Here is a 20,997-nt window from a genome sequence, read left to right as displayed (position 1 = left end):
CCAAACATCTTTTAGGTGCCCCTACACCACACTACCCAGAACGGGCTGTAGGGTGGGCCACAGTCGGCAAATATCGGCAAACTCATGATCAGCTGAAATGTGTTTGGAGACCAAGGGAGAACGTCCTCATCCAGGCCTGTATTTATAGTGGGAGGAAATGAGTGGGCAGTATTATCACAGCTACATTGAACCATCTTAGTGTCTCGTTGTGGAGCGGAGGGGAAATTAACTTTCTAACTTTTCCGCCCCTGTGTTTTTTTCTTCAGGGAGTGGAATTAATCTGGAAACAGGGCATATTTATTCTCGCCCTTGAATAATGACCTTTCGAATAAACAAACCTTTCCAGGTTACGTTTCAGTTAGGCTATGATGCTCAAGGAAGTTGAGGATCAACTCTCATCACAACCTGACCTGAATTAGTCAGATTTGGAATGTAGAATCTAATAAAGGCTGACCAAAACTGATCAGCCAAGATCTGACTGTGCCTTCTCTTGCCAAGGAGTTCGCTTGAACAGTAGATTGCCTGGGGAAAATATAGTCAGGCCGCCCCATTGACAACAGGTTTGGTGTGGTCAGGGTCAGTAAGGTCAGAGGAAATATATGCAAGGTTTTGAATTCAGAATGCCTTCTACTTCAATCAGGACTGTGAGTAGGGACTGTTTCTGTTGTTGGTTGCTTTCCTAGTACAACCCGGAGGGCTATTTTTATTGATTTGATCTCTCGTTCCCAGCTTCCACTTCCACCGAACTGTGGGGCACATGGAGGATTGAATTGGAAGTGTATTTGTCTACAAGCCAATTGCTGCTTCAAGTATGGTGTCATGGCCTGGGATGCATTTTGCAGCTCTGCCTCACCTGCTTTGTATTCATAGTGGGAGGAAATGAGTGGGCAGTACTAGCATACTAGGTACACTGAACCATCTTAATGTCTCCTTGTGGAGCGGAGGGGAAATTAACTTGTTGATTCTAACAGTCTGACTAGAGTTTATAACTTAAAATTCATAGAAAATCTGTTATGTGCTATCACAAGTGAGTTCACATGCTTCAAGCTGGCAGGAATTATGAAGTCAGGTTAACTTAGCTTATTATAGCCTTTATTATCCTTTGTGTACAGTCTGTCCTTTTCCATAGCGCAGTAGTTGTACTTTTGTGCATTTTATAAATGTGTTGCGGTTTCTGTCACCATCTAGTAGTTGGAAATTGCTTAATGCATCTTAGTGCAACCATGTTGGTTGCATAAGTCTTAGTTCAAAGTCACCTCTGATTTTCCCTTTTCTCTGGGTAGCTTCATGACACACCATTGGTGGCAAAGTCCGAGTTCAAGACCTGGATGAAGCAGAATGAACATCTTATACTTACTCAGGCATTGTGCTGTGTGAATTAGAGACACATATAGGTTTGATAATAATTTTGATCCAGACTGAAAAATGCTCAAAGGTCAGCAAAGGTTAGGACATTTTAATGACCTAAAATCACCTTTAGAAGCATAACCCACTCTTGTCCTGTTAAACTAGTATTGGCCATTAATTGGAAAATTATGCTATTTCTATGCTAATTACTCAACACTCAACGCAAAATTGAATTTGTTACACTAGGCCTATAGATTACATTGCAATAATACAATTGAATAGAAAACAATGGGTCCAAGACATTTCCATTAGTCTATTTTTTTGTAAGAGTTATGGTACATATACACCCTACAAAAACAAATTACCCAATGCTGACAGCTGGTCAGCAGGTGGTTTCATGAATGTATTCGAAATTCCTCTAGAGTTCGACACCTACTGCCACTGAAGATGTGACAGATATGGCCATATATGGAGATCTGTGTGTCTGTCAGTCCTTGTCCCTTTTATGGCCATATATGGAGATCTCTGTATTTGTCGGTCCTTGTCCCTTTTATTCCCACTAGACCATACCCGGTCGACGCATCCGTGGGGGGATATGCGCACATGATCTGGCAACCCGGGAGACGACATTCTTTCACACATAAACGCTAATAAGAAGCTGAGATTTGATGGAATTGAAAAACGGGCTTCACAGTTAAGTTGAGATGGTAATGGTCAATGGCTGTGTGCAAAATCAGAGCAATTGCTTGCTCCAGCCACTGAGGAGAACCGGAGAACCGGGTAGCTTCACCACTACACACACCACTACAGACAGAGGTTACTAGAATTATAGTAGGATGAATAGAGATCCCTGTCATATATAGAGTCAGTATAGAGTCAAAGTATTAACATTTGGGTTATGTGCTGTACAGCAACAGTCTTTTTTGGCCCCAAGGAGGTTCAAACAGAGCCAATAGATATGAGCATTATTGTTATTATAGTCCGTACTATATGTGCACACTCAAAATATTGGGCAGACTTTTAGTTGTGTGTTCCTATGAGTCGATATCGCAGCACACTTTGGAATTATACAGCAGCCTAGCAGAGAGAAGAGAACTAACCATCTCATCATGTGCAGAGGGCATGCATGAGGAAAAACAGATCTCCAAGCTGACTCGGTCGCTATGGAGTATATACGGACATCACCGCGAGTGACTGCAAGGGAGGAAAGTAAGTGCAACATTATTAGCTGGTTAGTGGTTTGGCATGATAGATTTGTAGGGCGAATTGTGGTGGAAATTGCAGAGGTGTTCTGGCATAACATGGCAACAAACTGTCCCGCCCCCCTCTGGTGGGTATGTGTGCGTGGGGCCCGGCCTCGATAGGTCACCAATGTTGGTGAAACTGTCGAGCTACCCACCCAGACAAACAGCCACGCATGTGCGAAACATGCCAATTGTAATATAGCATGCAGTATAGGCAATATGTTGGGCCAAAAAAAACAACTCCAAAACATTTGGCTGCCAGACTTTTTGGAGCTTGTGGAGAACAAATAAATCAAATTTAACTGGAACTTGTATGTGCAATTTCAAACATTAGACACTGTGCCAGAAATACATGTAAAGACATACTGATACAAGAAACCCACAGGACAACAAATTCTTTACACCAAACATAAAATTGATTTATTTTTCCGGAGGTCCAAACATACAATTCCATCTTTCCCGTCTTGTCCCAGGATGCATAGAAGAGGTCAGTGTGTTATAGGAATTTAACTGCCACTACTACAACCCAGTGTTTTACAATACAAGTGTTCATCTTTTTGTTTAACCATTGGTTTAATCCTAAAGCCGTGTAGTTTTTTTCTCTTTTTATGTTTCACAATATCAAAATCCCACTGTCTTACACATCTGTAAAAGAAAAAGAAAGGAAGGGGGGGAAGTCCGCTTAAAAAAATATTTCAATCTTCATTTGGACACAGTGAGTTGTGTTTCCAGAGGTGACTAAAGGAGCATAAAGCCTGATTTATACTTCATTGTACGACAGTGTTGCACGCTGAAAATATCCGGTCTATAAGCTTGCATCACGTTGTGAGCCAATAGATCTGCCATTTTTGGCAAGCAACACCGTCGTACTACAGAGTATAAATTAAGCATAAGGCTACTGGTACACGTTGGGGGTGGGAGGTGCAGCAGTTTGATTTCTGTTGTTCTGTTAAATAAACCTTGAGTAACCATCCCACAAAGCTGGAATGTTACCGCATTTGCTCATTTCACCCAACTGTTACGGCATAACATCGAATCCAACATTTTTGAAGCACGTCTACAGCTTTCCATTACATCACTCCCCCCGCGTTGTTACCCGACACAGATTGCTGAAGAGTAGGGAGGAGCGTGAGGGGTCTAGAATGTTATGCATTGCTATAGAAAAAAAAAAGAAGAAATTAGAAGTCCATATGTTAAGTTCATGGGTTTTCCTCTCTCAGGAGGGAAGGTAGGGGATGCTCTCAGGGCCGCAGTTATTCAGCCACACCACCAGGGTGGAGGGAGAGGGAGTGAGAGCAGGATTCCTTTCCTCTACTTTAGCCGCTGGACGATGACAGCGTTGAGGAGGTTGGCGTCTTGCAGCGTAAGGCTCTCATCCGTCAGCTCCTTGTTGGGAAAGGTGGTCATGAGGACAAACTCTCTGGCGGCCATGGAAGGCCGTGCATCTACCACAAACTGGCGTATGTCTGACACCCTGATGGCAAAACAAGGGAGAGGCCATGTGGTCAAAACAGGAAACATTTACTGTGGATGAAAATAGGGCTTACAATGCTATGAGCAAAACTCAAATTGTGATATTTTTAAATCAGCTCACCTGTGGGTGTGGTTGAACTTCTGCACCAGCTTGCCGCCGTCAGCCAATCGGATTTGAATGTTAGTGACGGGCTGGGAGGGGTCAAGGGTCACAGAGGAGCTGGCTTGGGCCTCGTTGGTGGCCTGTTCCTGCTGTGCACCTCCTGGGACTGACACCAGCTCTGGGGTGGCACTGGGACAGGGAAGGGTTGAGACCCAAATGAGTTCAAGGCCAAACCCAAGACCGATCATAACATACAATAAGCCCTGAACCTACCCGCCCTGAACTTATAAAGAAATTATAACATGAGACCATTATTGCCAGAGACAGCAATTTATGTCGTTATTTAATCAACCTATTCTAGCAGCTGAGTTTACCGTGCGCGCACACACACAAATTCCCAGCTGTGTTCCATTCCCATAAATAACCTTGTTCTTATCCCCCTTTCCTTCAGCATTTCAGTAGCACAACAAAGGGTGCACACTTCATACATACACGTCTATCTAAATAGAACCCTGCAGCATTACAACAGAAGAATGTCAAACCTATCAACACTATTGCACTTTTTGTTTAGAAGTTGCGACAGCAGGAGGCTGAATAGGCTTATCAAGAAAACTGGTTCTGTCCTCGGTACCACCTTGGATACTGTGGAGGAGGTGGCCAATAGCAGGATGAAGACTAAACTCCTGGCCATCATGTACAATCCCTCTCATCCCATACATGACACTGTGGCAGGACAGAAAAGCTCCTTTAGCAACAGACTGTTGCAACTAAGTTGCAAGAAGGCGCGCTATAGAAGATATTTTCTACCTGCAGCAATAAGACTGTACAACCCCTTATCTGGTTGGCTTGATCAGGCTGATTAGGATGGAGGATGTGGGATGCAAGCCATCAGACTCTAGTAGTGTTTGGTCTATGGTTTCTTTTTAGTTTTTTTTAATATTGTAGGCGACTATACTTAGATGCCTAGTTTGTTTTTTATTATAATGTGTTTTATTGATGTCTCTATGAGAGCTGCTGTAACGCCTTGTAACCGCCAACATATTTCTTCCGACAACTGATACAGTGTTTTTGGACAGTATTGGATCAATATCGATACAGAGTATTGTTTTGGCACATCACTATACGCAGCCAAAGCTTTAATCAATTGATTAAGATTCATAAAACATGAATGTTTTAACAATGTGTAAACTGAAATCAAATCAAGGATGACAAGTAATGATAATTCTACAACAAAATATTGACACTCTAGATGGTGGTACTTTTCACTCTAGTCACTAAACAGTATTGTCAAGCTATAGAAAATTCTCACTCAGTTGTACCCTCTTGTGGACAGAAAGTGCAACAGCAGAAACAAGTATACACAGACATGTTTGTGTACTCAAACACAACATAACAAGTTAAAATGAAACAGCTAAACGAGCTAGTTCGACATGAAGCCTCACACCAAGCCCACAAACAAATTGAACCATTTCCTTGTAACACTTGTCTATTGAATGAATTACATGTAGTGATGCCTATTATTGCTTTTCTTTAGGAGCAGAGCAGGCAGACCACACAGTTCTGTTTGACTCTTTATTGAGTTAGAAATGTTTAAAAGGAGCGAGTGCACAATGGAATGCTCAGGACCCTTGGGAACATTAGACCATAAACCTGGCACACTAGCATTTCTCTCCACAATAATTATGCTAGTCAACATCTTGGCTCAAAGGTCTGAGCACAAATTTCAGCCATCAAGTGTAGAGTCTCAATGGCTCTAGCATGTTAACACAAACGTTTAATTCAAGACACTCACGCTAACATCCACATGAAATTCCGTCCTCTTGTAGCTTTTGCAACTTTTGAGTTTGAATCTACTGCCAAAGTCAGAGAGAAATTAAACAACAGAAAAGGAGAAAGCTTTGCTGGTAAAAGTAATACTGTGCTGGCTACTCTGTATGCACTGTGAACGAACACGGACCGGAGGGACAGAGTGAGAGATGACTGTCCACTGGTTAATTCTCCGAACTTGCAAAAATGGGTCTTTAATATTAATCAGTGGCCGTTACCTATCCCTAATGATAATCATCAACAATGAAATTAAATGGACTTAACAGTATGAGTGTTTCCTTTTAAAAGACTGACCTTCCCAGCTTCTGACCTTCACCACCAAAGGCCCTGAAGGCCACCTTGGGTTTGGAGAAGTCCTCGTCCCTGTGGTCCTCCATGTCCAGGTTGACCTGGCCTCCTCGAGAGCGCTGCCTGAGCTCCAGAGGAATCTCCCTGTGAGAGGAAATGCAAAAGTAAGAAAAGTAAAAAACTGTTGCTATTGTGACAGGATGTTTGCTAATGTGTGAACAGTTATGTCAAGTCAGAAATACATAATGCTGACACTGAACAATCCATATTATATTTGAATGCAGTTAACAAAATAAGAAAGATTATCCCGCGACAAGAGATTGAACATTCTTTGCTTCTATACAGGGATGCATGCAAGTAATATGTAAAGTAGAAGTTTATGAATAGGGCAGCCTGTCCTTACCCCCTACGGATGGACTCAAGGAAGATGGCGTTTCCAGGGTCGCTGTAGTTTCTGAGCTCGCCTTCGTCCAGGCTGAAACCCGTCTTCCACAGCTTCAGCACCACATGTACCTATTTTACATACATACAAATAAACAGCAATGATGCAGGGGTTGGCAACCTTTTTGACATTAAGTACCATGTTTTCATTCTCTTGATAGTCTGTGTGCCATAATCGAAACCACATCAGAATAAAATATTTCCAACAGATTTTGATTGTTCATATACATGAACTATATGTATTTTTTGTTTCACATCAGGCCATTATAATTATCATTAGACTTCCACCTATCTTCCAGACTCCCTCCCCAATCAGAGTTCAGTTTGAATGAATGTAGAATTATGTGCAGTACATCATTTGCATACAGATGTGAGGAGACTTTATTTAATTGAAAGTGTTTTAAAGACAAATCTTCTCTCACACGTATGCCACTGTGCCAGTGATCAGCATCCCCTGTGCCAATGTTGGCACCTGTGCCTAAGGTTGCCTACCCCTATGTTGTAGGTTATAGTTTCACTTGCAACAGTGGGGTCAGAACTAGGCTGAACTAGGCTTTACTCCACCATCTGCAGGTATCATGCTCATTAGCTACCTCAACTGACTTTCATGCACCTGGCCAGAAGGACTAGACGACACTCAAACCTCAACATTTTCAAATCTGCCTCATGGTGGCACTATAGCCCGTCTTATGTTTGGCCTATAACTCTACTGTACTGTAGGTCGTACAATCCAAATTTTGATAATGACACATGTAGCATACACTTACTGGATATATTGATAATATTGTCTCAAGAGACAGTAGTGCTGATACAAATGGTACCATGTATTGAATTTTAGGCAACAAACAAAAAAAACAAGCATCAATACAGTATGGCCATTACAGTTCAATATGTATTCAAGACAACCAAGGCTCCATCCATAAGCAGCTCAGTCCTTCCCAATCCTCCAGCCCAAGTTAAGGCAATCAATAGTCAATGAGTCAAAAGGAAGAGTCAAAAGGGCAGTTGAGGGGCAGTGTGTGTGTGTGTGTTGGGGAATTGGGTGAATGGCTGCTGTAGTTTGGCCTATCCGCCCTGGCAAAACTAAAGAGCTGGGATCCAGAGTAGTGTAGAATCACTCGAAGTGGCTATGGTTAGCTCACCATCATCATGATCATCTTCACACATGGTCTGTTGAAAAACCTGGCCAATTGAGCAATCTATTTGCAGTCACTGTGTTATAAATTTCAACCAGTAGTGTAGGTGGAAATCTAAAAAGCCAGCATCACAACTAGTTTTAGTTGAGCCTAATGCATCAAAGTTCGTACGTTCAGAATGTAAGCAATTGTTTGTACAGACCTGCAGCAGCTCCAGAGTGATGTGAACACCATTCACCTCACTCACTACTGCAGGCTGACTTTTACCAGGGTGTGGCTGGTCAGTGATTGCTGATTGTTGACTAGTTAGTGATTGCTGAATGACCGTAGAGTTTTAATACATCTAGGCCTGTCCCCCCAACTATTCATTTCAATGAAAGTTCTCACAAGTGCATGAAGCACCCGGAAGTACACTCTTCTACCGGGATTGGCTACAACGTTGGAGCCAATAGAGTTGCATTGGTGCGGTTGACCTTAAAACTGTTTTGTTGCAAGGAGTTGCGACCATAGACATTTAAAAGGTAGACGCCTCCTCTGGCTCTAAAGCGTGTGTATGGTGGACGCACTTCCGCTTCTGGGGGGCAGCTGGAAATTTCCGCGTATGTCACAGAAGGGGGCGTGCAGTACGCCAATGAGAAGCAGGTGGGGGCGGGACAACTAGATTCTGACCTGGAAAAGACGCTGTGATTGGCCAGTAGTCAACGCGCTGTGATTGGCCAGTGCACGTGCCCCCCGGAAATATGGCGGCCACCATACCAAGCACGTCGCTCCAATGAACTGCAGAGGCCAATGAGGTATCTAGGTTTCTATATCTGTGTTGCATTGTTGGCCTTAACACAGACACCTGGGTTACATCCTTCCTCCCTAAATCCATGCACGTCCTGTTGCATGTTACACTACATGGATTTGTGGGCTGGAAAAATACTTAGTCACACCCTTCTCACTCAAAGCATCAGTATATGCTGTAGATAAACTTTGAAATAAAGATTGTACAACATTAATTTAAGGGTTTCCTAACTGAGGATATTGAAAACTTTTAGGCAATTCTGTTTATTTGAACACCTGAGTGAACTTGCAGTTTCAGGGTGATTTGTAATGACGGTAGGTTCAGACTGTTCAGTTTGGTCAATTTCAGGTTCTTCAGGTATTTCCCAATATAGCCTTTTTTTTCTTTTTACACACCTTTTGCTACTACTCCTACAGACATTGTCCTAACCTCACACAAATCACTATATTAATCACATAGAGGGGGGCTCCCCAGAGCACCCTTATATATTTTTGATGCTCACATGCTCTTGCCCACCATAGAATGAAACACCACCCATGCTAATTTATGTTGGACCAGAATCCCATTGCTGTCCAAAGTGTGGTTCATTACAGATAAGAGTCATGCAGTCTAGAAGACAGAGACCAAACCAGTTAGTACAGACAAAGACATGTATACCATAGTTTAAATAATAGAAATAATCAAATTAAACACTCACATCCTGTTGGCTGTTGGCAGCTCGCCTCTCTGTGCTCGCCACGTAAGCAGACTCCTCCTCAGGGGCAGCTCCTAGCCTGTAGCCGCCACCACCAAAAGCCTGTGTGTTGGTGTTTGAGTGGGGACATAGAAAAATACATGAGTATGAAAGTGCAGGAGGGAAGGAAAAAAATAGTGGCACTGGCACAGCAGAGAAAATTATACCAAAAGCAGCAGGGACCAAAGTATGGTACTCATGGATTAAAATAAAAAAACGATTTGTTAAAAGGTGTGAAAGGTACCTTCCGCACTAGCACGGTTTCCTAAACAATTATGTGAAATTATGATGTTTTAGTCATTATTCCTGCTGTTCTACATACTGCCAACCAGGTGAACAAATCATAGATTGAGGCTTTAACCTTTGCTTTTGTGAAATATCCGAGACCATTAGGGTTTTATGGAAGATGCTTCTGAACATACTGCTAGTCTGACCCAATGCGCTAATCTTAAAATATTAACCAAAACTAGCCTATACTCGCTACACAACAACATTCATCCATAGAATCCAAATGACTGAAATCAGTTGTGGCGACGGAACTTTAACCCATTCAATCTGGGAACGCATCCGTATCATTTTATATTTCTTTGGCTATTGAAAAATAGCAGATATACAAGCTATTTTTGAATAGCCAAAGAATGTTTAAAAATGACACAGATGCTGTTCCCGGTCTTAATGGGTTAATCGATCCATGGGCACTACTAGAACAATGAACTGGCCACTCGGTGGTACTTTTCACAGTTCACCGTCTTCATGCGTCCCTCACCCTGGCTCTGCTGGGTTCTCCTCCAGGCCCCTTCCCAGCCCTGTCCAGAGGCACAGCCCCATGCTCCTTGGCGCCCTTGAACAAATCCTCCACCACTTCGTTAGAGCTCTTCTTTTTGGGAGGCCCGACGATCTGCTGCCCACTGCGCTCCGATCCTCCTGCAAAGAACCTGGAGGGTAAAGGGGAACAGTTGGGTGAGATAAAAAACAATTGGGGGCTGAAACATGCAATCAAGCAATCGATTTACAGAAAATGTGTCACATTAAATGTCTTTTGTAATCAACTCAATGGTTAGTGATGTAACATGTAAACATTTCAATGTGCATTTCCCCAAAATGTGAATGCTTAGTCTTTCCATATGATGAAAAGTTATGGTTTTTACTGCTGGGTAAACACATTTAAAAATATTTGATAGCTAAATGGAAATCATTTTTGCAGCACTACAACAACATAGTAAGATGTTTCTTTGAATTATAAAGAGACAATGGCCCGTTGTACAAAGAAAAGTGACTCTGTGAGGGTCTTGATGAACCAACCGGGTAGAGGTGAAAAGCAGAGTGCAAGAATTACGCATATATATTCAAATACTGACCTTCGTAAGTTCACCAAACATAGAAGTTGTCGTCCAATTGACCGTTTTCACAATACTGTATCGATTATCCAGAGTAGTGTCAATACGTATCCAGGGCTTAAAGTTCTCTGGCACTATGGACATTTGTCTCTATTTATCTGTCTCTCATATATTATCATCCCCATGCCCCAGACCGCAAGGATGGCTCCTTCATGTCTTCCTAAAGTGAAAGTAATGAGGCCCCGAATGGAAATCAAAACACACTTTATCCATGCAGCATATAGACCAAAATATGAGGGGAAACATCAATATCTTATAAGCTAATACTGTCAGATGGCTGTTGTGAACGCATTATCATTTTCCAGCTTCCCATACTGGAGAAGGATGGCCATCTGTTTATATCCTATAACCCACAGGGACAGGGTTGGAATCGGGTATTTTGTTGCCAAGAAGAAACAGTTGGGCCGCAGCTGACTTGGACAATTTTTGAAAAGGTTTAAGCTGTCATGGGGGAAATCCTAATCAGCTAAAATGGAAACTGAATGGTATCTATGTTAGTGCTTAATGCAGATAGTTACATTCTGAAAGATAATTACCACATCTTTTATCCTAAAATGTGTTCAACATATTATATTAGTCTGCCAGGTGGTATGCAGTGGCTGGTATTGTCAGCCCTGTTTATACTTTTCCAGCAAATTCTGCAGAAAACTGCCATGTATCACGAATCGATGCATGTACTATGTGTATAATCTGGATATTACTCATCTTACTGCCACCTGTGTATCCTTTAAACGTGAGGTCCTTGGCAATACACTGCCCTAATAGCTAAATAAATGACTGTGATGTGCGAACAGCAAGCGATGACAAACACCTCGAAACAAATGGCCCACAGCACCAGCCCAGCAGCAGAATGTGATGATGGTGCAGAAAGCATGCTCTGGTAACAGTGAATGGACTGAAACCAAAAATAGTTTGGTGCATTCTGGAATCACAGAAGCTGTTAAGGAAGTTACACCTCTCAAATTCTACGAGACATTTGAAATACAGAGAGATAGGCATGCCTACGGTATTTCTACAGTGCAGAAAGACTGGAACTAGGACTATCCCTTCAGGGTATAAGTAAAGGACAGACAGGAGTTACTGCAACAATGAATGTAGTGACACAAACTGGGCAATGGCGAGTCATGACTCATGTCACTTGGCTTCAGTTTACTGGCTCACTGGCTTAAAGAAAATAGTACAACAGAATGACAAACTCACCGTTGGCCTTCCTCTTCATCACTCTCCTCCTCTGCCTCGTGCATCAGATCTCTGAATGAAGTCACTCTGGGCTGAACACTAATGAGCAAAGTACAATTAAGTTACAGTTGAAGAAGAATTGCATGATCTATTCTAGAGTTACATACAGTATACGAAAAACAACGTCAACGTCAATGACATCAGACATATGTCAATGCCCGTTTCAATGTATACAGGATACTATTCTCAGTTAATAAACTAATCAAAGCTCATGTCATGACTACTGGTATACTGACAGATTAAGGTATCAGCAAGCAAACGCGAATGGAAATACTACACAGTACTTTACACACAGAGCAAAAGATCAGAACAATTGTCAACTTTACCTGCTGGGACCTGTGGACCGCGACACAGAGCCAGAGCCACTCTCTGGCTGAGGAAGTGTCACTATGTCATCTTCACCACCATCTTCAAAGAAACTAGCCAGTGCGAGCTGGAGGGACAGAATTCAACTCATCAAGCCATGTCAGTTCCATGGCCTAACGTCATTAACAGTTTTTATCCATCACTTACTAAGTCGTTACTTAGCGATGGATTTTGAATACAAAACAACCTACAGTAAGAATCAAAGAGTTATTGTTGGACTTGTAAAACCATAGCCAATACTATCACAATCCAGGATTGATGTGGGGGGGGGGGGTCCTCAGAGTTACTACAGGGGGGCCGACACACCTTTGAATGATAGGATATATTTTTACTTTAACAACTTGAATCCTAGCATCCCTATTCTGAGGAGACCTTTAGCCAAAAATACCAGATCAACAAGCTCGATCGGATATTTTAGGCAAAGAGGTTTGGTGTAGAGGGAAAAAAGAGCAGACCAAGTAAAGAGTGACAGGTCAAGTTTACCAAGTAAGGAGGTGGATAAATGTTTGAAAACACACATTAACATGACTCCAACATGCACTGATGACAGTGCTGTCAAACAAGTCTATGTTCAAATCTGACTACTGTATACAATATGTAGTGGGGGGTCCCTGCTTCATCTCTCTCTAAGCTAGGGGGGTCCATGGCCTGAAAAACCTTGAGGACCCCTGGTTTAGACAAAAGCTTCGCAGTAAAGCGGTCAGTTGACAATGTAGCACAATGTAGCTAGCGTTGTGTGCTAGCACAACTCAACAAACAGTTAAACATCATGACTCAATGAACACAACGTAAGGTGGCAGGGCGACGATGACGTTTATGCGATTCCGTGTGTATTGTGTGAACTCCAGCATGTCTGTGTTTATAACCTGAAGTGTGACAGTTAAATATCTCATTAGTTTGCTCACGTCCATCCATTGTGAAAGGGTGACTTGCACAAATCGCCGGCAAAAAACGAGGCTAACGTTAGCCAGGCTAGTTGGCCAGCATCACGCTAGGCTAACTGACAACTGACACTTAACGATACAGTACACATACTTGAATAAACTCAACTCATGCAGAGGTTACATTGATACGCACCTGCAAGTTCCATCCTGCAGACTCCAGGAAAAACCTGGCCCTTTCTTCGTCCACATCAGTTACAGTAACGAACTCCCTCACCGACTCCTCTTGGTTCGCCATTTTGATGTGCTCGCTGCGATTAGAGCTCCGACTCTACCTGAGGAAACAAACGACACACCAGTGGTTCCTATTGGATACAGCAGTGGTTCTCAAACTTTTTCATGTCAAGGACCCCCAAATGGACACTTATTAGCCCGCGGACCCCCATTTGAAAAGATAAGCTAGGGACCCCCACAATAGACGATTTTTACGGCTCTAGCAGTGATTCTCAACCATTTTAATTGTAAGGACCCCCAGTTTGACATGCATTAGGCTACGGACCCCCATTTAATGGCATTTCTATCTCTGGGACCCCAATTCATATTGTAAAATCAATATTAACTTAACTCTGAGAGTGTACAAATGGAACCAAATGGACCCTAACGGGTCCATTTGGTTCCATTTGTACACTCTCAGAGTTACAGACCCATAAAGGTCCATTTGGTTCCTATCCATCATTTAGCTGGGGACCCCCTGGAACCCCCTGGAACCCCCTGGAACCCCCTCAAGTACCCCTGAGAACCAACCATACAGGATAGTTGGGCACTTAGGCATATCTGGGCACCTCGATGAAAAATTGGCTATTTTGTCCAAAATGTTATAGGGGAAAAAGATATTTGAAAAATGGTCTTAAGTAATGTAAAGTATGATGTGAACATGCACTGTCTGTACATCATTATCAGACTTGATTTTAATCCTTCAACTTCTTGTTTATGCCCCAAAATCACCCAAAAGTCAAATGTTCGAGCATGTTCTAATGATGTATACTTTACTTTACTTATCAAATATTTCAGTTTTTTACATTTTGGACAAAATAGGCAATTTTACATCGAGGTGCCCAGATGTCCCACCCTGTTACCTTCCTATCTCGTGACCTAAATTACAATGGGACTCCACTGGGAGATTGAAACAAAAACGTTTGGAAACTATACGCATGTGGCATGTGCATATTATATATATATTATCAGTGGTGGAAAAATACTCACATTTTTTTTTACTTTCGTAAAAGTATCAATACTGCAATGTAGAAATACTCTGTTGCAAGTATATTGGTATCAATGTCAAGTAGGCTACCAAAAGTAGAAAGTAGGCCTAGTAGTCATTATGCAGAATGCATAATTTTTTACAAGTTTTCAAATGTATATAAATCTTTTGAAAATAGCGCTTGTAGATAATAGGTAATGTTTGTAATAATAATAAAAAACTACAAACTAACTAGTAACTTAAGTGATCAAATAATTGTAGTGGAGTCAAAGTACAATATTTGCCCCTGAGATATTGTGGAGTAGAAGTAAAAGTACTGAAAATTGGAAATACTCCAGTAAAGTAAGAATACCTCAAAACTGTACTTAAGTACAGTACTTAGTTACTTTCCACCACCGCATTATGATGTGCGCAGTGTCACATTTCACTTTCATGCTGGTTTCATGTAAACAGTAACTGCTAAACTTGTTGTCACCACCAGATGGCATTGCAGTCTTGGGTTTGAGGAGATATAGAAGTAGTCTGGTGTCTGACCTCATGTGGCCTACATGCAGGCATACTGGGCTTAGGGCTACATGAAGAGCCTCACCCTAGGAACACAGAAAGATGTGTCAATGGCATCATCCCCATCCCCACCCCGTCTTAATGCTCTGCCCAGAGTCACTTTAAGAAGATTTGGAAGAACAGACCAGCTTGTATGATAAACCGTTCCAGTTCTGTAGCCTATAGCTACTTCTATTTGGATTAGGCAGCAAAAAAAACAAAACAGATGCTGCTCAGATCCTCAATGGAGCACAGAGGGTGACTCAGTTTAGGACATCTCACCTAGTATAAATACACATTTGTTCCTAATGTGCCAGTTGCCACGATGAACAGATTGTACATATTCCAAAGAGACATAGTCTATACCTTTGTTCGTCCAATAATGCTTCAGTTGGCGTCAAGCTAATCAGATGGTAGGGCCAGGATGAGCAGACAGATTGGGAACATCTTAATTGTTTCTGTGGGGGAAAGGAGGGTGATGAGTTTTTAATGTGTTAGCTGTTTGATCTTCAGGCCTAATTAATCCTTAGAAAAATGAGAAAACCATGTTGTCACCTCAGCAAGCAAGTTCCAACTCTTTGTGAGCTGAGCATGCTGAAAAACAGAAGCATATACATGGCATTACATTTAAGATATTTAAGGATTAATATTGTATTTTGAGTTCCCTTTGGAAGTTTTCAGCTGCAGGGTCTGTATGATGAGGCAACAACACCCGGATACAGAGCAACAGAGAGGGGGAGAGACAGAAGGAAGTATGTAAAGGTATAAAGAAATACAAAGATGAGGAATCTAAAAACAGAGAGAGAGAGAGAGAGAGAGAGAGAGAGAGAGAGTGCGTGCGTGCGTGCGTGCGTGCGTGCGTGCGTGCGTGCGTGCGTGCGTGCGTGCGTGTGTTTCAAAGGAGGCAGAAACCAAAACCAAACACAGCAGAAAAACAGAGCAAAGATCAATCAAAGCACAGTCTAAATGCTATTGTTTCCTGGTCTAACCTTTTGCCCCTTTGAGACATACGCCTGTCAAACAGCAATCCACTGTGAAGGAAGGACAACACAGGACAGTGGCAGTAAGAAGAAGCCATAATCCAGGTGACAAGTTGACAGGAGCGAATGTCGCCTGAGGACACCCTGAAGGACTGGGAATGGATCTGAAGGTGGTGTGTATGTATTTCAGTGTGGGTTGTACAAATGTGCGTCTGTGTCCCTGAGTACTGGGAATGGATCTGGGAGCTTGCATGCATGTTCACGCATCCCCTTATGTGAATTGGAGATGTTAGCTTGGTGTAATGTTACCAGTAATATGTCGTTACAAAGGTCAAACTCAGAGCCAACAATGGACACTGACTTGACAGTAGAGGCAAAATGAAAGGCAAAATGACAAGAGAGATTTCGAAAAGAGTCTATGCTTTTGTATAAGAGTACCAAATGTTTTTTCAAGACAGACCAACCCCGTTCTAGACGGCTGGCTCCTTCAGTTGGTTTGGTTTCAAGTGAGAGGTTGTATGGTGCTGAGAGCTGCATGAGAGAAAGTGGATGGGGCAAAGTAAAAGGATATGAAAGTGAATAGATATGGGGTTGAGTCACAAGGATATTCCACTGGGAGAAGTATTTATGGTTTGGCTTGCTGGCTTGCTCAGCTGATAACACCCATCAGCAATTTACAAAAAGCCTCCACACTCAAAAAGGGTTCAAGATAGCACGCCGAAAAGGTTCTTATGCTGTAATCATACATACACATCTATATATCTCTGAGCTGTTGTGGCAACCATGGTGGCCCAACACCAAGACACTAACCCTATGTATGCACAAATGTATACGTACATAAATACGTGTGTATGTATCTATGTACGTATGTATGTATGTATGTATGTATGTATGTATGTATGTATGTCTGTATGTCTGTATGTCTGTATGCATGTATGCATGTATGCATGCATGTATGCATGTATGCATGTATGTATGCATGTATGTATGTATGTATGTATGTATGTATGTATGTATGTATGTATGTATGTATGTACCCTATACCTACATTCCGTAGTAGTGGGTATGTATAATTTGGATGTTGGATTGTCTTAAATTTGTCACCCATCAGTGTATCATGTAGTGTATGTGTATATATTTATTAGTTTTTGATATGGTAACCTTTTTCTGTACCAAATAACTTATTTGGTTTAGTGCTGTGTAGGACAAGTTTTGATAATGTTCTTCTAAATCCATTGTAATTTGAAAAACATCCTTATTTTAGAATATTAGAATAACAGCACTGGTCCTGAACCAGCTTTTTAGATCACAAGCACGTGCAGTGCACTAGAAGACAAACACACCACTGCTCTAAGTCACTTCATGCATAAGAGTCCTGTAGCTTAACCTTGAGCAGCCCGGTGGGGGTCAACAGCAAGTGCAACACTGTGAAAGACAGCTTAATTGACAGCTTGTTGTAAACACTAAACTTGTGAAGGAGGATATTCATTAAGGCCGAGCACCCATAAAGTTGAGTCACTCTCGCTGTCTGTCTATCCCGCTCTCTCTTAAGAATTCCCAACCACAAACATGCACACATGCACGCACGCACGCACGCACGCACGCACGCACGCACGCACGCACGCACGCACGCACGCACGCACGCACGCACGCACACGCACACACACACACACACACACACACACACACACACAGGACCAGTGAAATGATCCTGCTCTCCATTCCCCTCCTCAGGCAACAGCACAACATCGTAAAAAGAGCCAGCATCGTTTATGACTCCTGACAGTTCGTGGGGGAGGGTGGTCCTCCCCTCTCCAACCCGCTATCTCTTTCTCTCTCCATCAAGCTACCCCACCCACACACACACACACACACACACACACACACACACACACACACACACACACGCGCGCGCACGCGCACACGCGCACACGCGCACACACGCACACACGCACACACGCACACACGCACACACACACACACACACACACACACACTTTACTGTGGCTTGTCAGTTTGAGGAAGCACCTAACCTTATGACTTAGGGGTACTTTGCAGCAGTTAACAGGCAAAGAAAGGCACAGACGTCTCATTCATATGAGATATGTGACCCATCTTTCTTTATATTGATTTTTTTTAAACAATATATTTATTGAATTACTCTTTTTTTCCATACAGCATTACAGTACAAAAACTAAGCACTTACATAAAAATACAAGACAATCTCACAAAACAAACAACCAAAGGACAACAAAAAATAACAACACCATGGGCACTACTCCTCTCCAGATTCTTCCATTAAAAATGACAGATTATTATTTTTGATATATTGCATAAAACGACCCCACACTTTCTGAAACAAGTCTTGTTTGTCCTTAAGAATATATGTGATTTTTTTCCAGAGGTAGGCATAAAGACAGTTCCTTGAACCACTGTGCAATGCTTGGTTTGTCTGTCCTCTTCCAGGTTAATACTTTTACTCTTTTAGCTTGTAAAAGACAGATGTCTATAAAAATGAGTTCATTATGCTTTATTTTATGTCCATCTGGATAAAGGCCAAGCAAAAAGAATTTTGGTTCTGGTTCAATATTAATTAACAAAATCCTCTGTATCTCCCTCCAAAAGTCCTCCAATCTTTGACACGACCGTAGACAGTGGAACAATGTACCTCTATCTACACAGCATCTGGTGCATAAGTCCCATCTTTCTTTTTATAAAAATGAAATATTTGAGTCATAAACACTAAGGGTGTTTATGAGTCTGTTTTTTTTTATCTGGTCGCAGATAGTTGAAAATGTTTAACTTTGGGTGTTTGGATGAGCGTTTTAGAAGAGTTCCTTGCTTTTCAGCTGGGGAAGAAAAGAAAGGGGGGAAAACGCTTTGGTGGACACACAACCTAAGCATTTTAGCTGTGAATACTTTCATTTTATTGACCTCCTCCTCCCACTATGTACTGTAAGTGGGATAATAATTTAACTCCGCCAGGCAGCAGCAGCTAATAGTGAGTGACAACGTGTCTGAGGGGTCAAGGCTCTGTGTCATGTTAACTGCTCTGCTAAAGGTCAACAGAGTCAGAATCCTGTTGAATTCTGTGATGTGTGTGGGTCACATTCTAAGGCCAGTGCACAAGAAAATAGTTGCCTGCAAGTGGATTGAAAGTGCAAATACATCCTGTAGTTGGCTATACAAAATTAAAGTTTAATGGGAAACTTGATAGATCTGTTATTACAATGTTTCTTGAGTGTCACGATCCATATAGTACCATTATAGAATAGTACCATTTAAACTTGTGTGTAAAGCAGTATACCTTCCATAGAGTTGTTATAGTGAATGCCAACAAAACAATGGCGAAGAATATTTGTTTTGCACAGTTTGTTTCTCAACCTTGGGTTAAGGCCCAAAACAGTGTCACTAGATATCTGTCATGATCACTGAAAAAGAAAACAAGTTTAATAGGAATATATAATACGGTGCCCGGCCTACTGGGGAATGATGAAAGTCGGAAACAATGCAAGTTGGGAATGCATGCCCGCACCCGGTTATGCAAACCCGTTGCAGAGTACCAGTACCCGTCGGTCTGTCTGTGTCCCTTTTATTCTCATATATGGAAATCCCTGATTCCATATATATATATGGTACCCATTGTACCCGTCTGTCTGGCTGTGTCCCTTTTATGCCCATATATGGAGATTTCTGTACCTGTCCGTCTGTCTGCCTGCCTGTCCATTTTAACGCTCATATGGAGATCCCTGATGTAATCAGTATATATGCCCATATATGGGCATATCGGTCAGATCGTTTTTTTTCCGGACCAATGGAACCTATATGCCTATTTAAGGGCATATAGGTTGGATCGGCGGTTCTGGACAACCGCCTATCCGACAAACTCATGGCCGGGCACGGCACTCCCTGCGCTGAGTTTGAAGTTGGTCAGTTAGATTCTAGATTAGGTTCTCAAACTACGTGAACTACAGATGGACGGACAGACGGACACACACACGGACGGACAGAGATTTTGCGTATTTATAGTAGGATGGCTTCCTGAATTTATGATCAATTGAAAAAGAATAACTTCCGAATAATAAACCACTGTCAGAGCATGCCTGTATCAGCAACAGTAACAAAGGTATAGCTTAATCAAAACAAACTGTTATATTCACACTATTGTCAGGACAGAAATTATGATTCCCTTTGGGAGAAAATTCTATCTAGTTACCGCACACCCCAAAAGAGGTTCAGGAGTAGTCAAGTTCCAACAATGGTCGCCCTGAGGGTCAGTGTCACATGGGCTTTTGTTCCCCAGATGTCAGCATCATTAATTACAAACTGTTCAAAACTGAAATGTAGACAGGACCACCATAGAACAAAATGCTCTTTCCTGGATCTACCTCACTGTATATTATGTATTAGTAGTGTGATTTTAGAGTTTTAAAAGCAATTGAGTGGTAGTAACCATAACCAACATGGTAGTTACCCAGAACGGTAGTTGATTTTACAATTAACGAAAAGAGTTGGCAAACTTGAGCAATCAAAGTTTATACAGTATAGTCGGATTGTGTGCGATTAACCAGACACATACCTCCATGCACACACATCAACACAAGCATGCACATGTTTATATGAACAGCGAACCATTTGCTGCATTTCTTTCACTAGCATAGTATCTCACAGAGATAACATGACGCCGTTTGCTGTAGGCAAATGATATCCACTTTCTTTATCGCTGGCATGAGAAAAGTGAAGTTTTGTTCCTTGAGTTACGCTGGAGAGGGTGGGTGGGTACCTAACGCGATAATTGTTCAATCTTATCAGTGTTTTGGCCCATGCAGGCGCACAGGGTCTGACAGATAGATGGTATCAGAGGAAGATGCAAAATGAAGAGGATTTATCTCACTCTGTGGCCATTACCTTGTTTAGATTCACTAATTCCCTTCATTTGGCCTGTAAATCC

The 20,997-nt window shown here is 42.0% G+C and overlaps 1 protein-coding gene across 1 annotated transcript; it reads right to left on the bottom strand.

Moving 5' to 3' along the window:
• Positions 1–2,985: 2,985 nt before the first annotated feature.
• Positions 2,986–13,597, bottom strand: nsfl1c (NSFL1 (p97) cofactor (p47)). Its single transcript, XM_084070491.1, has 9 exons — positions 13,459–13,597; positions 12,342–12,448; positions 11,977–12,054; positions 10,146–10,314; positions 9,344–9,442; positions 6,686–6,795; positions 6,289–6,426; positions 4,186–4,356; positions 2,986–4,065 (listed from the first exon to the last, which is right to left on the bottom strand). The coding sequence occupies exons 1-9, from the start codon at positions 13,558–13,560 to the stop codon at positions 3,903–3,905; spliced, it is 1,137 nt and encodes a 378-aa protein (XP_083926617.1). The 5' UTR covers positions 13,561–13,597; the 3' UTR covers positions 2,986–3,902.
• Between the last annotated feature and the right edge of the window lie 7,400 nt (positions 13,598–20,997).

The sequence above is a fragment of the Gymnoscopelus microlampas genome (genome assembly GCF_963454915.1).
Source record: "Gymnoscopelus microlampas genome assembly, chromosome: 10".
Lineage (NCBI taxonomy): Eukaryota > Metazoa > Chordata > Actinopteri > Myctophiformes > Myctophidae > Gymnoscopelus > Gymnoscopelus microlampas.
The sequence above is the reverse complement of the archived record's forward strand: the minus strand, read 5'-3'. Positions and strand labels throughout refer to the sequence as shown.